The 18,070-nt window shown below is 37.7% G+C and overlaps 1 protein-coding gene across 2 annotated transcripts in view; it reads left to right on the top strand.

The window, feature by feature from the left end:
* The first annotated feature begins 4,702 nt into the window (after window positions 1–4,702).
* Window positions 4,703–18,070, top strand: part of LOC103033838 (hepatocyte growth factor) — a 35,790-nt gene continuing 22,422 nt past the window's right edge. Inside the window, exons 1-6 of one of the 2 annotated variants that reach the window (XM_049483598.1) lie at window positions 4,703–4,895; window positions 9,133–9,289; window positions 10,737–10,849; window positions 13,230–13,344; window positions 15,831–15,973; window positions 17,012–17,132. In XM_049483598.1, coding sequence (XP_049339555.1) covers window positions 4,847–4,895; window positions 9,133–9,289; window positions 10,737–10,849; window positions 13,230–13,344; window positions 15,831–15,973; window positions 17,012–17,132 — 698 coding nt within the window. In that variant the 5' untranslated portion in view covers window positions 4,703–4,846. The remainder of the gene's footprint in view (window positions 4,896–9,132; window positions 9,290–10,736; window positions 10,850–13,229; window positions 13,345–15,830; window positions 15,974–17,011; window positions 17,133–18,070) is intronic. The other variant, XM_007250939.4, reaches the window with a different exon arrangement.

Below are 18,070 nucleotides of genomic sequence, written 5' to 3'. Positions count from 1 at the left end.
TATTAAAAAAAAAGTTGCAGAAAGAAGGAAAGATTTCAATTCTATGGTGAAGGAACATAAAGGTTACAGGGAACAATATATGATTATAAATTTAGATATGCAGGCAGCTCTTGACTCTATATAAACATAAGATACACATGCAAAATGAATGTGTAATATATGTGTAATGCAACATGTCAGACGTTTCAGTATGGAGTTGTAGATGTTCCTAATGGTGTCCTGCAATAATACATCAAATGTAGCTTAAACATTCAGGGAAGGGGTGGAGTGTGGTAGCAGATCCAAAATGATCTTACTCATTTTCTTTCAGGGACAGGTATGCTGATGTATCTGGACATGGCTGAGTATCAGCAGAAAAGCTCTTGAGTTGGTATGTGCAGTATGTGGACAAGCATTGTCCTGTTGGAACCGCATTCTGGTTGCTGGACACCGTTAATTTTAGGATGTTAAAGTGCATTTAATGAAGATCAAAGGTAATCTAGCATTGTACGAGATTGAACTGAAAGAGTCAGAAGAAGATAAAAAATAATAAGGAATTTAGATAGAGAGCTAGAAATTGTCACTGACACTGTGCTGGGCTGCTGAGAGTCTGAGACAGGATGTCTCTCTCTCTCTCTCTGTCTCTTTCTTTCTCTCTCTCTCATTACTCCCCTGAGGGCATTAGCCCTGCTGTTTGGGGGGGTTGAAGTTTTTGCTCTTGTCATCAGAGGATGCAGAGGCGTCGCTGCCGCGAGTCACAGATGACACTCAAATAAACAGCTGGCCCACTAACGACACTAATACAAACAAAGACAAACAAACACAGATAAACACATGCCAAGCTGAACGGAAAACCGAGAGGGGTTTGTGTCCAAACTCACACTCACTCTCGGATACAAACCCATCCAGTAACATCCAGTAATGCCTGCTGACGGAGACTGACGTAACAATAATAAAGGCAGGAAAAACAAGTAAAGAGGCACTGAGTAAAGTGGTGTAAAATAAACAGCCACTCCAGGCATCTATACAGCTAGCTCCATCGTCTAGCATCCCCAGTCTCAGGTATGTCCTATGAAGATGCTGTAGTGTCTGCTTGTGATTACGTATTGCTTTTCAGTGTGGATGAGCTCAACCAGCCCAAGGAGTCGATCAATAGAGCAGGGATGAGTAAGTGAAGATGGGTCATCTGACAATGTGTATATGCCCTTGAACACTTCAAACAAACACAAAAGAAACTGAACTGCTTAAGGCATGGCTGAAGAAAGTGTGTGTTTCATGACCACAACTCATTAAAGCTAAAAAATGCTGTATTGACCTGTGTGATATGCTTGTGGGGCAACGCTGATCCCGATCATACTAACCCTGTCTACTGTGAGTGGTAATGTCTTCTATGGTATTTTTCTGCTGCACATGTGATGCTGTGGATATCTGCACACCCACTATTAGGCTTTGCTCAAACTCCAATAACTTGTGTCACCTTGGCATGAGCAGGCTAGCCAGTGTTTAAACTTCACTTAATTCACAAGATAATACCTCACAATATATACAGGTTTGGGCATTTCCAAGCTGACCTCTTTATGACCAAGTTAGTGTCTTTTTTATTTCTCTGTAACCAAACTTCATCCAACTTCCTCCCACCTCACAAAATTACATGTGGTAGGTGAGTTGGCTATTTGCTAAATTGTCCCTTAGATATGAGTATGTAAATGAATGGTTGTGTTTGGTACTAGCACCCTATCCAGGGGATTTTCCTGCCTTAAGCCCAATGGTACCAGGCAAGCTCCAGACACACCTCAACTCCCACCAGCAAGAAGTGGATGTGGAGATTGGGAGTATGGGATACTATTGTAACTACTGTACATGCAAAGCAATGCAAACTTACTGAGTTGTTCCTAAATTATGGAGTAAGTTACAAGATGAGAAAAGGAATCCTGTACATGCAGCTTACTATCAGCTGCCGGAGCCCTGAGAGAGCACAATTGGCCTTGCTCTCTCTAGGTTGGTAGATGACGCTCTCTCCCTACATCATTCCAAAGGGTGATGTCCACAGCACAAGGCGTCTGTGAGCTGATGTATCTGAACCGAGTCACTGTGCTTTCTTCCGGCTACTCTGCAAAGCTGCATCATCAGTTCACATTTATTGGAGGAGGCATCTGCTAGTCTTCACCTCCTGGTGTTGGGTATGGGTTTAATGTGTAAATAGTAGAATTGTAGAATCGTGTTCTCTATGAAACGCTGTTACTGATTGCGATTATTTCGTCCAGAGGGATGAGCGGGATTACCTGCCGAGGAAAAGGCTCTTATAACAGGGGGAGCTGAACTCTGATCAGACCGGCTGTATTTTTCTTTGAATATAATAAAGTTTTCTTTATTTCTATTATTCATTTTGCTTATTGTGTTTTTATTATCACTGTGCTTATTATATTTTCACATCTGAAATAGTGGGTCTGGGTAAACTTAACACTTTCATTCGCAAATAAATAAGAAATGTATGAAGCATTTTATATTTTTGTTTTATGTAACTAAAGCTAAAATTAATTCAGTGTTGTTGAAAACGATGGCTTCCGAAGCCTCATTAATGTTCTGAATCATATTTTACCCACATGTAAATATTTTAGTAAAGTGGCCATTTCAAACCTGTTTAGATATGTGAAACAGGGTGTAGCAATTAACTAAGCTACATTAAATGTTCCTTGTATAATTACACACATTTAATATTCAATCTTCAATTTTTATTGTAACTGAAATTTACCTATGGGACATTCCAGGATTTTGGTACATTTCAGGGGTGGTCACTTCTGAAAATTTGATCTTCAATTTGATCATTTTTAGTCATATATTTATTAAATACAGGTAATAGACTATCAAAAAGTTTGATTCGTCAAGCTCAGGTATCAAAGCAGTTTTTTTTTATTAGATTATGCAATATATTTGGTAACTTACAGTAACAGGGTTGCGAGTAACAGGGTTGCAAATCTAGGCTAAGTTGTGGTTTACCCCAGGAACAGATGCTAACTGTAAAATTTAGCTATGTATACAAGATCAAGGACAAACATGGTTATATAAGTAATATTGACTCTCCTCATTATTAGTCTTACAATATGAGTAACAGGGTTGCGTTCACTGAGTGACACACACAACTTGGACAAACATATTTGGAAACAAAAACTTGAAAATTGTTAGAGCACTTACTCTTGGTCTTTGCCATGTGGGCAGAACATGTCCTTGTGATGTAACTTCCTTTGTGCCAGTAGACTTTAAATATTTTTAACTCTTTCTCTGCCAGGAAAATTCCTTATGGTAACAGGGTTGCGCGCATGTTGTGGGACACAACTTAATAGCTTAAAAACTGTAACATGCAATACAATGTAGACCAAAGAAGTTGTTTTCATAAGTAGAGGAGGTGCATATCAACAATATACAAGAGGCAGTCATTTATTTAGAGCTTATTTTAATTGTTACATTTGCCAAAGGAGTTGGTCATACAAGAGAAAACGGCCAATTTTGAGGTGGTCCAAACGTATTCGGTCTTTTGAATAATATCTAAGGAGCTTATTTTTCCACCATATTTTACAGTTTGTCTTATAACAAGTACATTTTTCACAAAAAATGGTAATTTAGATATTTTGGATATGTACATTTTAAATTTAAGTGGTGGGACAGGAAATGTACCAAAATCCTGGAATGTCCCCTAAATTAATCGATTTTGGATCGAATCGGGACCTTGTGAATCGGAATCGAATCAAACAGGGAAATCAGTGACGATACCCACCCCTAGTGATAGGGGAGTCCTAATGAGTGGGTTGGGTAATTGGCTGTGTAAATTGGTGAGAAAATGGGAAAACAAAATTGGAAAAATAAAATGCATTTTAAGAAGAACAAGTGTAATTAATCGCGTTCAGTCACAGAATAAATAATAATATTTTTTTTGTATATTATAATTACTATATTATATATTATATTATATTTCCCTAAACCCTTTACTCTATCACAGGAAGGAAGGTCAGCTTCTGGTAGTGAACAAATCTGGTAGTTGCTGCAATCCACTGACATGGACATTCCCCATGCAGCACGAGGTCGTCAGACAGTCAGTCAGCAGAACAATATTGCAGTGAACTGTTCCTGCGTGTTAAGTGAACTTCCCGCTCAGCTTCAGTTCAACAACCTCAGCATTAGCAGCAGCAGCACTGCTCCGGAAATTATTCATATCATAAACACAAGCTCTGCTCCTGGATGCCGAGGAACGGAGGTTATACACAGTGTATACGTATGGCTACTAGTTTTCCCACCCGTATACCGCACCAAAGCATAAAAAAGCCCTTACCTCGCGCTTGTGATTGGCTAAAAACTCACACTTACAGCCCACACTCACATTCGACCAATGACAGCAAGGGAGGCGCGAAACTATTGACCATTCATAGATCAGAAGTGCGGTGAGGGGGCGGGATTATCGAAAAACGGGTGGGGCCTGAGTCACTATACATGTGAGATGTGCTTGCCTACAAACTCACTCACTAAAAACGTTACACATATTTCTTTGCCCACCCGTTTACCGCTAAACTTTTTGCGATTGGCTAAAAACTCACACTCACCTCCAATCTACCAATCCTAGAACAGGGGACCCGATACTATTGGCCTTTCATTCCCTGGGAGGGAGGGGTTAGCAGAATACGGGTGGTTTTTTGAAAAACATAAGCCAGCGCGGCGCGCGCCAGATTTCCTTCAGTATTTAAACGGCTCTCAGTGCGCGAGGAGTAGCAGAGGGAGGCATTTGCTTATTAGCTTATTAGACGCGAATAAAGTCGTGTTTGGACGCTTTAATAGCTTATTTTCTGCGTTTTTGGAAGATATTAGACACTTTTTAACCATGTGGATTTACAAAATTCTGCTTTGTGTGGCTGTGCTGGTGTACTCAGGTAAGTTTTGACTTCTCGTCTGACTAACGGCTGTTTAGATAATGATGTGTTATCTCCAGTATGTAACTTAGCTTGGTTATTTAAGTTACTAGATTTTATACATTTTTTATTCATTTTGGGTACAAAATGTTAATTCTGTTCATGTAAAAATCACGTGTAATCCATTTAATTTCGACTTTATATTTTATTTGCCAAAAAACGTTAAAAATGTCCTGTCCTGTCCTCACCTGAAATGTAGCTAATTACAAGAGCTTAGCTAATATAACGTAAACTAAGCTAACTAACGTTACCATTTAATATCATGTATCTGATGGGTCCAATATAACAGCATAACTCAAGACCTGCTGTACATGTGTTTCAGCACAGCAGGGACACTGTTGGCTATAAAAACTCTGTGAATGATGGAGTCCATGTAACGTTACTCCATATGCTGGAACACTTGTTTTCAGATTAAATGGAGTTTCGTAAACAAGGGGGGGGGAAGTATTGTAGTGAAAGTGTTTTTTTTTCCTATTGCCAGAACATCTGGATGAATGAGTCACCAAGTTGGGAAGGAGAGTGAGAGAGAGAAAGAGGGACAGAAAGATAGAGTGAGAGAGAGAGAGAGAATGAAAGAGAGAAACAGAGAGAGAAAGAGAGTAAGCGAGAGAGGGACAGAAAGATTGACAGAGAGTGAGAGAGAGTGGGTGTGCAGAGAGAGTGTGTGTGTGTGTGTGTGTGTGTGAGAGAGAGAGAGAGAGAGAGAGAGAGAGAGATAGACGGGGAGAGAGATGGACAGCCAGAGAGAGAGAGAGATGGAGAGAGATGAGAGTGAGAAGAAGAGAGCGAGAGAGATGGAGAGAGAGAGGGAGAGAGATGCAGATATATCTAGGTTACAGCTGTGTGATTCTTAGCTAAGAAAGCAATAAGCTCTAAAACAACATTGACACCTTCCATAAAAACTCAAACTTGTGTAGTTTCTTTCTGATGGTAGATGCAGAAGCCCCCAACAATCCTAAAATGTCATCATGGGACCTACAGCAGCTCTTACTGTCACAGTAGATGTGAAAGTGTATCATCTATCATCAGAAAGAGGCCAAGCTAGTTTGATTATCTTGGTAGGTGTGAAAAAAACAAAAAACAAAACAAAAAGCAAACAATATTAGGTCAAGACCAAAGACTCCTCTGTCCAAAGCACATTGTTCTGGCCCTGGTGTTCTCTGGCAAAATGTGGACTTTCTAGTGATTTTAGCAATGTTGGGTGCATCGTGTGGTCTGCACTTGGGCTGAACTTTCTAGAATGTCCTGACATGGCCATGTTGGAATCCACATCGGCTTCTTCCTAAAGGCTTCAGATAGTTCTTTGGATCTGGCCATGAAGATACCACTCATTTCAAGAATCAAGATCAAGCTAAACTAAATGTCTGAGGTTTAAATAAGACAGGCTCCTCCAATAACCTATCTAACCATTTTTTAAACTAAAAAATATTGCTTTAGTTTTATGTGTTTAGTTACATTACATCTTATTACATCTGTCAATACAGTTAAAATAAAGATCAAATGTCTGTGTGTTCAAATATATTAAATAAAACATGATTGTAGCTCTTGTACCACTAAGGGGAGAAGGTGAACTTCTTGGGATGGTTTAATAGAGACGGCTTATTTCAGTTTACAAATATTTTGTTGGTTAATAAAACAATCCATGCTGGTAAAGGAAGCTCCAGCCATAGATCTGAATTTCAGGAGTTTTTTAAGTGGACAGAGGTTCAAGCTTGGTACCAGGGGAGCTACTGCTGTGAATGAGGATGCAGATGTGATTTTTTTCTCTTTCCTCCTTCTACTTGTTCTATGCTGCACTTAATATGCATGCCTGTTTTCTGGCTACAGGCTTGCTCTGCTTATCTCCCCTCTCTTCTTTCCATTAAGACCTTATACTGTGACCATATCCAATAGTTTTGGACAGTGAGATGGCAGCTCATTCATGCATGTTGAAGTTTGTCTATGGTTCAATATACGAGGAGTTTGGTTACTTGGCACGGTTCCGTTAAGGCCCTCACAATGAACCCACTCGGCCTGAGTCACCATGCTTAATCAGACAATGATGGATGTCCTTGCATCTTATTACACACTCTAGATTACTCTTACACACAGTGAAACACACTGAACTGGCTCATTTTCCACTCCACTACTCCACTGCTTCAGTGTTCATTTGTCTCATGGTGCTGATGCCAGATCTACTTAGTGAGTTAGTCTTACAGTCTGCTGGTTATACTCTACGTTAGGGCTCAAATTGGCCCAAATGATATTCCATTCATATTTATTATTTCTATCAAAGTTATACAAATCTGATATTGAAATTACCTAGGAATGCACCAGATATTTGCACAATCAAACACAGTTTAAGCTAAAAAAAAGGAAAAAAATAAGTTTCAGTGCAAAATAAGTGGAAAAAAACTATTAATTTATACAGAACAATTCTGTGCTCTGTTGGTACCAAAGTCGTTCTGTTTTTTTGAATACTTTGTTATCCTCCTTTCGCCCTGTTCTTCAATGATCAGGTCCTAACAGGACTGTCACACTATGGGTGAGAATCACAGGGCCCACGATAACGATATCACAATACCAAACTGAGATATGTCAGTATATCACTAGACAATTCTCTACTACACTTTATGGCATAAAATAGGAGGATAAAATACTCCTAATTGAACAAATACCAGCAATTACAGGTTTATTGGTGTCAGTTTTACCAGTTGTCAGAATTTGACAATCAAAATTCTTTAGTGCAGGATTTCAATTGATTGGCACAACCACTTAAAGTAATGAAGCAGTAATTTTAGTAAATCTAATATGTTTCAATAAAAATAATGACATTTGATGCAGTATATTGATACAATACAATCGAAACAATATGATATATCACAATATAGATATATAATCCCACCCCTTCACCACATAGCATGTATTAGGCTATTTGGGTGGTGGGTCACTCTTAACACTGTAGTGTCATTGGCATGGTGGTGGTGTTATCATGTGCTGTGCTCTTTATTGCGTGGAGTTTTTAAACACCTTAGTGCTGTTGCTGGACTGAGAACAGTCCATTAACAGTGTTTTGGGCAGTATTGTCCTCTAGGCATTATCTAGGCAGTATTGTCCTGATGAAGGACTCGAGGAAGTCCAACACAAACACTGCCACAACAGATGAGTTTCTGTTTCTGACTTTAGATCTACAAGGTGGAGCAGCTAGGTAAGAGTGTTTAATAGAGTGGACACTGATTGGACATTGTAAAAAAACCTCAGCACAACACACACTAACACACCATCACCATGCCTGTGTCACAGCAGTGCTGTGAATGGTCCACCACCTAAATAATACCTGCTCTGTTGTGATGTTCCTACATGATCAGTGGAACTGAAAAATAGATAGTGGATAGTGTGTGTAGAAACGAGGACAATAGTCATAATTATTTGCCTGATCAGTGTGAAAGCCAAAATATTAGATTAAAACTTAAACAAAATGTTTATAACGTCATTACATATTTTAGCTTTGGGATAATATGTAGAGGAAGACAAGAAGATAGAAGATAATTAAATTATGCAAATCAATGTTTATTTGCAATCAATGATGCCGCCCAAGCCCTACTCACTACCATCTCTAAATTTGACCTTATCCCAAAATAGTAACTTTACGGGATAAAGACTTTCTTACATTTCAGTGGAAGTCAGTGTAAAAATATAAAAGAAGTTATTTTGAATTTCTATTGGTCTATTCACCATGAAATTTCAATACAATGCAAAGAACAGCTTTTAGATGCACATGATTTCAAAATGTGAGGTTTTTGTGTGAGACTGGTTTTATGTTTTCTTTTAATAAAATATAATATACACTATATGTCTAAATGTTGGCTCTAATGAATGCATTCAGATACTTTTAATTGTGCCTGTTGCTGACAGATGTGCAAATAAAATCGCACAGCTTGTCTCACCTCTGAAAATATGTACTGTCAATGGAGTAGGACTCAGCAGATAAACAAGAGCCTATTGGCACGAATTCAATACTTTTTGTGTTGAGTTGTGCAGTTAAAAATGATGTGGTGTAGTGATAATCGAACATCCTGTCCACACAGATAATTTTTTTAATGCCCTGAATTTCAAAAGAAACCGGTAGTGAGCAGTTGTCCTAATACTTTTATCAGTATCTCAACCAATGTATTTTTGATGTTCGTAACAAAATCTTTTTTTTTTTTTTTAATGACAGAAAGTAAAAGACATGCTCTGCAGGACTACCAGAAGACCGATGGGGTTCGCCTGGTTGCACCACCTGACTCCTCCTTCATGACTAAAAGCAGGAAGATGAGTGTAGGAAAGTGTGCCCGCCGCTGCAGTCGCAACAGGAAACCATCCTTCACCTGCAGGTACTGAAGCCTATTAAGGTTACAATGCATGCAACCTGTCTGCATGTGTTCTGTTCTTTGGACATTTCCAGACTACCAGTTGACCTGAATAACACAGAATTAAACCCTTTGCTAGACAGCTATCATGCCAGCAATTCTGCATTATGAATCTCCTTTTTTGTGCTGTCTTTGATCTTCCAAGTCATTGTCAGGATCCTTTATACAAACGTCCACATCATCTTCCTATTCTGATAGTCTATTCTGCACTACTTATTCAAGTATTGTAGTGAATTCACACATACATTGTTCAAATGAGACAAAAAGTAGTTCATTTGAAACTAAAATTGGTGTGCCAAATGGGTAATTTTGTTCCATTTTGATTAATAACACGGTTACTAAAGAGAACTGCATAGTGCCTCTTTTATTTAAAAATGAAATGCAGCAATAACACCATCTTATATTTTTAAGTGAAAAATGCTGGGGCACCTTGGGAAATAGTGTCTGGTGAATTTGAAGTTTGTTATAATGTTTGCCCTGAGTAGCTTTAAGCATGTAAGCCTTAAAGGGGAAACTCTTTAGCTTATGTATTTAGAATTTTTTGATATGCCCCAGAAAATCAAGCCTAGTGGCATTCCTGTTTTTTTTCATAAAAAAAAAATATATGTATATTTATATATATATATATATATATATATATATATATATATATATATATATATATATATATATATCACGGTGAATTTAATCTTTAAATTGGCAGGAATCCCCAGTGAAGCATTGGATAGTGGAGAAATGTCTAGCCTGTGCCCTCAAGCATTTCGCTTTCCATAGTTCCTCAGGGTTTAAATAGCAGAGCACTGGCCTAAGGCACACTGCGCAGTGTGCTCAGAGGAAGCAGCTGGAAGCTACACTACAAGTGAAAATATGGATTCAGCAGATCAACTACTTCCTATTTCATGTTTTGACTAACAGCATTTTTGCACTTTGGAAGGAAGGGAAGCAACACCCATGCTTTTTAGTGACAAAGAGATTTGAGAGGATTTGTTGGCTTATGTCACCTGCATGTCTTTATTCTTTATTTTCTCTTTAGGACTGAAATCCATGCTGACTACTGTACAAACACTGACTTTACTATCCCACTGAATTTGCTGCTAATACATTTTTAATTTGCCTGCCAGGGTGCTGTGGTAATGATGGCCCACAGGTCACTTTGTTTTTCTCCTGAACCTTTATATACCATATGTTCAGTAAAGGCAGTAAGCTAATTCTAAAGCTACATTTCTGAAAGCTTTAAGTGGAAATGCCATCAATATACTGAGACAGACAGAATACTGTATGTAGCAGCTGTTGTCAGTAGCAAGTTGTCATTTCCTACTCTGATCTTTATCATAGTTTACCTATTATGTCATCCATTATGCCAAGATTGACTAAATTAAGTAACTAATTTGCACACAATCTTTCTCTCTAGAGCGTTCAGCTTTGATCAGAATGGCACAAAGTGTCATTTACTCTCCTATGATAACTTCACACGGGGAGTCCGCATAGAGAATGACTTCAACTTTGACCTCTACCAGAAAAAAGGTAAAAACATTACTTTAACCTGCACTTCTGATGCTTTCATTTCAATAACAGTGTTTGATTATAAAGGCATTCATCTGGATGTCTGGATCTGAATATAATAGAAAGACACCTATTTATCTGCTTATTATCTGCTCACAGTTTCTTTATGAAAGACTTACAATTATGGACTTACAGTTTACGTATCTTGCTATGATGATATTACCTACTGTCATTAGAAACCTCAGATATCATACTTAAAGTAAATGAATTAAATCTACTGTACAGTTAGGAGAGTTAGGACTTTCTGAGCTCCTTGGAATTTTCTGCATGTTTGCAGAAATCAGTAACAAATACTTACTGGAACATATGATGTTTAATAAACATTTGGAATTTCTAGATATTAACTGAACAAAGTTATAAAATGTTTCTATCAATAAAAACTTGTACAGCTTAATTTACTTGTAAAGTTAGATTTATTTTATTTGGACTGTATTATGCTAACATAAAAATGATGGAGTAAACATTAAGTACATAGAACTCTAATGTACAAGTGTAATAATTTATCCAATTGCTAATCTCATCAAAATGCTTCTGTAATTGCTGTCCAGTCTCGCTGTAAACCTACTTCAGTTAATCCTTCAGATCACATTACACCGCTCTTATTTGGTTAGTCTAAAATGTGGGAATTATTTGGTTTGTGCTGTTCTGTTGCTGATTTCCTTCTGAGTTTTGCATCAGTTTTAGATCATATGACCCAACCACTTTCGAAGTTGGATTACAGACAGATGTCCTGACATTTTGTTGAAGAATTTCCTGATAACATTTAGGAATACACTGGTACATTTAGGAATACACAGGCAGCAAGAGAGCTCCTGTGGTCTTGTACTTCCTCAATGTTTTTTTTAGTGTTGTTATGTAGTGTATGTTTTTTGCAAAAAGAATAGATTGCATTTACTAGAAAGTAAAATTTGTCCAGAGAAACCTCCATAATGAACAGAACTTTTGTGAACAATTAATCCGATATACTGTCTGATTTTGGCGTTTAATTTTTGACAATCTTTCATCAACACTAAATTTGTCCAGTACTTTTCTGATGGCAGACTCATTAACACAGATGGCATTTTGTGTAGCAGATGCTTATTTTGCCTTTGCACTACAAAATGGTTCAGTGTATTATTGAATAATAAAAAATATATATTATTTGTAAAGTATCAATAGTAAAACCACCTTCTGATTCTATGCCTAGTAATATCTTCTACAGGATTCATTTAGATTGTTTTGATCATCTTGATTTTATCCCTGATGATTTTTAAGCCTATATTTAGAAGAGGCAAATCATCCTTTTCTTGGCTCTGGTTTACTTGCTGGCTCTGTGGCTGAACTTCTGAAAGATGTGATCTCAGAGCTTGCAGAGTGATTACTGATGCCCTGTAAAACTCAAATAGATATCTACCAGGTTTAATATCTTGATCTGATGGCAACTCTAAATCTGAAAGTGTGACAAGTGTTGGGGCTGGAAGAAAAGTACAAAATGAACATGAATCTATTTTCTCATCCATATTCTTTCCTTTTTCCTGAGTGTTTATTTCTTATTTATTTAATAAACTAAATGGGATTACATTTATGTAAGTTAGTGGATTTTAGCAGTTTTATTAAGCTGAATGATTCATGTATAGTTAATGACAGGTGAAGGATACCACTGGCCAGGCAGTTCTTGCTGTTTGCTGTGATAAGTGTATCATGTCTGGATTGCTTGCTTGTAGTGGATGGCAGCTTCACTGGTTAGATATTGCAAATATGGGGTAAACCTTGCTGTTTGTTATCATATGTGTCTGTGGCATATATGTAGGTTACTCTGAAACCTAGAGAATCTTCATTCAGTTGCCGTGCAATGGTGTATTGGTCCTTTGCATTGATCTAATTATCCAATAGCTGATCCAGCTAAATTTGTTAAGATTAATATTGGATTGGTGCATCCCTAGAAAAGCACAGGTGTCAGACCTCATAGCATTAGGATAGGATGAGTCATCGCATTGCTCATCATTTTGTTAGCAAGGCCTTTAGGTGTTGAATTAGGTGTTAAACCCTACATAGAATGGATTATTTAATTCGTGGGATGTTTGTAATAATATAGAAATCCAACTTATTCCAAAGAGTTCCCTGTAGCTATATATAGCCATTGCTGACCTATATGTTCAGAGTTCATCTTTACAGTAAAAGGATGATGCATAAGAAGCCTGTGTCATGATCACATTGTGTCATATGCTGTGTCAGCATAGCTTGATTTTCCATAATGCACTATTTTTAAGTATATTTCTCTTAAGGTTACTGTAGAAAAAATGTAGAGTTAATTGTTCACATTGTGATTTAACTAATCATTTTTGATGTGTTGTCTTTGCAGACTTTGTAAAGGAGTGCATCATTGGCACTGGGCTGAATTACAAAGGGAAGATTTCGAAGACTGAGACAGGTGAAGAATGCCAGAAATGGGACTTGAACACCCCACATGAACACCAGTAAGATTCTCTAAGTTTTGCTTGTGCTATTTCATGTTGAAGGACAAATCAGTAGAAAATTCCCAATACATGTGCCCATCTATGAATGAGCTTTTTTATATATAAAAGTCCTCTTCTGCCTAGAACTTCTCTTTTTCATGGCCCAGTTTTTTGGGAATTGAATAGCAAATAAAATAAAATAACATTTACATTAAAACAGATGAATGTCACACCTCTCACCTCTCTGCTTTGATGATTTAATCTACCGATAAAATGTTTTCTGTGATTTATTTGGCATGCTATTAAAGCTGATTTCTTTGGCCTCTCTCGCTGTTTGGAACCTCCCTTGTCCAGCTCTGACAGTGAGCTCAGCTTTCTAGAACTCAGCTAATAATGCAATAGAGTCAGAGGTCAACATGCCTGTGAGTATCCGGCTAAAGGAACACATTGCATTTCTGCTCATGCTGCGTTAATAATGAACATGGTTGGAGTACAATAATGCCTATAAATAGCCAGTTGTGAATTGCTGCAGGTTTGTATACAGAAAAGCTCTAAAAATAACGGCACAGAAACTGTGTAGTGTTGGAAAAGATGTTGTGTTTACAAGGTCATTGTGGAGGGTCAGTGTAGCAGGACAAAGCTAAGATAAGATAGCTAATGTGAAGGACTTATTTGCCAAGAGTTCATTATAACTGCAAGGGTTCATTAGGGATGCTGTCAGTTTATTGCCTTGCTTTTAGTAGTGATAGAAAGAGAGAGAGTAGTGAGAACCTGTCTCTCTGCCAAAAGAGCTCAAGATCTCCTGACTTCTGAAAGCTGCCGACGCATGAAAAGAATATTACCTTGAACAGACCTTGAGTCTTTTTTAAGTCTTTTTCCCTCCCCTACAACTTATTATCTTTTCTAATGGACATTTGTACAGTAAATATTTGTATAGTCATGCATGGAATACTCCCCTCCACTTTAATGGGTCTTTTCCTGTGTGCTTCTGAACATACTAATGGGACTCATGGGCCATTACTAGGAATATAATGAATATGTGTATTCACCCTGAATCCTCCTGGTACTGATGTTTGATTTAGATGAATGCAGTGATACTAACAACATATTGTCCATGTATGAAGAATATCATACAAAGCCAAATTGAGTTACTAAGCTTAGCTCAATCTGATTGGTGTCTGACTTTTCTTTGAGAGGGTTGGACTTTTACCAGGATTTATTGGAAAACTCAGGTCTTAAAAGAGATTTTAAGCAATGCAGTTTTTTTTTACACATAATCAAATGTAGATAAATGAGCTGATATTGTGTCTATATTGCTGTGTGCTATTTAATAACATATTGTCACAGTTCTTCCACATGTGTAATGAGGTTTATCCCCTTTTACTCAAAGTCAAACAGAAGGTCAGAGGTATATTTCCAGTTTCAAGAGTTATGTGGCGTGTGAAAGATGTTCTGCGGTCAGAGAGTCTGTTACTTAAAAAAACCTCAAGGAATTCAAGAGGCTCTTGTCTCTTTTGATCTGAACCTGTGTCGTGGTTTTGTGATTTACTCTTTTGAGTGGGAGTGTGGAGAGGAGGATATGCCACAGGCAGTTTCACAATCTGCAGTGATCATCTGGCTTTCTGTTGGACAAAAGTATTGGGACACCTGCCCATTCATTGTTTTCTCTAAAAAATCAAGGGTATTAACAAAGAGTATCCTGCTTTTTTGAATTAACTATCTGAGGGTACTGTCCAGGGAAGGCTTTCTACTACATTTTAAAAGCATTTTGTATAAAAATTAATTGCATAGAGTGACAAGGGTGTTAGCAAGGTCAGGGGGGTGGGTATAGGGCTGGACAATATGACTAAAAACTCATATTTTGAAATGCTTCAGAGCAGTTGCAATATCCAATACGACATAATGAAAACTTAAAAAAATATATAATTGTAAAGTAGTAACATGCTGTATATTGAAATTGTAAATATCAAACTGTGTATCTGAGTAATCTATGTTTTTATATAAGAAACATAAGACAGTTGCCATCTTCATGGCATTTAAACCAAACAGTTTGAATGCAGTGAATGCAGTTTATAAAGCTGCCATCCTGCTCCTTTAATTGTGATGTTTGATGTTTCTGCTGCATAATTTGCACAGGATTGTACTTTGTTGGTCATCCCTTTGGAAACCAAACAACTGCAACACAAACACATTTTAAAGATTATAATGTGGCCTTTTTTATATCTAGCCTATGTCAAGAACTATGCATATTACCAAAATGTGCTCCTGGGAGTCCTATTATTTGCACACCTGTGTCAGCAATAGGTGCATTTTAAAGTAGCTGAAATACTTTATTAGAAGGGTTGTGCACAGGTATTTGTATGTGTATTTGAAAGTGCATGTGAATGACTTTATGAGAAGAGAATTTTTTTTTTATGTTAATAATAATTTTAATGTTATGTCCTGAATTTACAATTAAAAAGAATACATTCTTTAAGCTCACCCTGATTATTATCTTTTTCAAACAGTTTCTTACCTCGGCGACACAAGAAGAAGGACCTTCGAGACAATTTGTGTCGGAATCCAGACAACAGTACCACAGGACCGTGGTGTTTTACAAAGAATCCCAACATACGCTACCAAAACTGCAACATTCCCCAGTGCTCAGAGGGTAAGAAAGTGAGAGAATTCTCCTGTGTTTACTGATTTCTTTCTTTGAAGTGAAACAAACACTATGTTTAATTTCCATTCTCTATAGTACACTCATTAGTATCATCATTTTGAGAAAGCCTTGTTTTGGGGTACACTGGGAGAATTTCTCACCATGATATCATGTCCAGATAGGAGTCTTATTGCATGCATGTACTTTGCAGTTCACTTAATCAGGATATGGGAGAATGTGGACTGAGTATGCTGAGAGTGGATGTTGAGGGTTTTTCTTTTTCTTTTTTTCCTTTTTTTTGCTGGAGAGATAGCGATCAGGCAAACAGAGACAGGCTCTTGTCTATTCTCAGAGCGCTGTGGTAAAATACGACTGGGAGGAGGGTTTGTTAATGAATTAGTTTCCCATAATCCGAAACACACACAGAGGGATGTAAAATCAAGGTTTTATGAAAATGGCCAGCATAAACATCTGTTTCCAATATGCTGCTCCAGTCTTTATAGCAAAGAACAAGTCATAACAGGCTTTAGAGAGTGTACTGATACTTATGTGACCTCTTTCCATTGCGACGTCCAGTTCACTCCAACAGTGGGCCGTTATTACTAAGCTCCTGCACTAACCTTTGATCGTATGAAATGTGTTTGAGACCACGGTGTGACTCTGAAATCATATTGACAGCTTAATAGGTGGGATTTCAGGTTATTAAGGTAAGGTGTTACCTGATTTAGCATGTTATAAGAAGGCTGCAGTTTGAGACATAATGGCAATTTCAGTTACTAGTGAAATTGCTGAACGAGACAGATGTAAAAGATAAATTACAATTAACATCAACCTAAGCCACGATTAGGCAAAACGTGCATGTGCAATTGTGTGTTTAACATTCCATCATCGTCTCCTTTTTTTCCTTTGTCTATTTAATATGCTGGCCAGGTTAAAGTAAATTTCTCCTCCCTGAGCATGCTAATGTACCTCAGCTGTGTGTATAAGTATTCCTCAGGGTCTAGTCCTCCAGACTGAGATTCTTACCAGCCGTGTTCCTCTCAACAGTGGAATGTATGACGTGTAATGGAGAAAGCTACCGAGGACCCATGGACCACACGGAGAGTGGCAGAGAATGCCAGCGCTGGGACCTGGACGAACCTCACAAACACCTTTTCCACCCCAAAAGGTAGTAATGAATCTTTTGCCCTGGTATTTATTCTCATGAGAAAGCATCAATCACCAACACCAACCCTGCTGGGAATTGTGCAACCCTGCAAGAATGATTAGCACCGCTAATAAGCGGACAGCAGTCACACTGTGTCCACAATATGAGAAGACTCTGCTGATTAGGCAAACAGAAAGAACTGTATACACACTTCTCACACTATTATATAAATCTTCTGGGCACTTTATGTTTTTACAAATCGTTTAATTTAAGCCTCTCGCTAAATATTTGCATTAGCCATTATACTGTGTAAATCCTTCATAGCCAGGGTATTGTAAGATATGATGAGAGAACATTGAGGGCACAGTACCAAGACCCAAACAATGCTTAATCTGTGTTCGCCATAACAAGAGGAGGTATGTGAATGTTATACTTTACACATACAGTGGCAAAAGGGCAGAAGTGCAAATGTTTGGGCACCCCAGGTCTGTTATTTCTGATTGTGTGAATAGTTAAGTGAGTAGATAATGAACTAGTCTCTAAAAAAGCATATGGGTAAATAAAGCAACGTTCTTATTAACATTTCAAGAAAGATTAGATTACAGTACTGTACTGCACTGTTCAGCACCAAGCAAATGTTAAGTTTGGGAGCTGATCTCTCAGGTATCTTTTACCAAGGTCTCAGACCTTCATTAACTTGTTAGAATAATGGTTTGTTCATTGTCATTGTTTAGTCAGGTACATTATGGTGATGCACCCTTTTTTACAGCATGTCTCTGAATTCACAATGGACTACCTTAACCTGCAGGGGCAAGCTGAAGGTTTTACCTTAGCTCTGACAGTTGGTCACAAACTAAATCTCATTAAAAATCTGAGGATGAACCCTTAAAAAATCAGTGCATCCAAGAAGGCCCAAAATTCATACACAAATTTATGTCCTAATCACGAGAGAATTTAGT

This window comes from Astyanax mexicanus, chromosome 9, assembly GCF_023375975.1.
Source record: "Astyanax mexicanus isolate ESR-SI-001 chromosome 9, AstMex3_surface, whole genome shotgun sequence".
NCBI lineage: Eukaryota > Metazoa > Chordata > Actinopteri > Characiformes > Acestrorhamphidae > Astyanax > Astyanax mexicanus.
The sequence above is the reverse complement of the archived record's forward strand: the minus strand, read 5'-3'. Positions and strand labels throughout refer to the sequence as shown.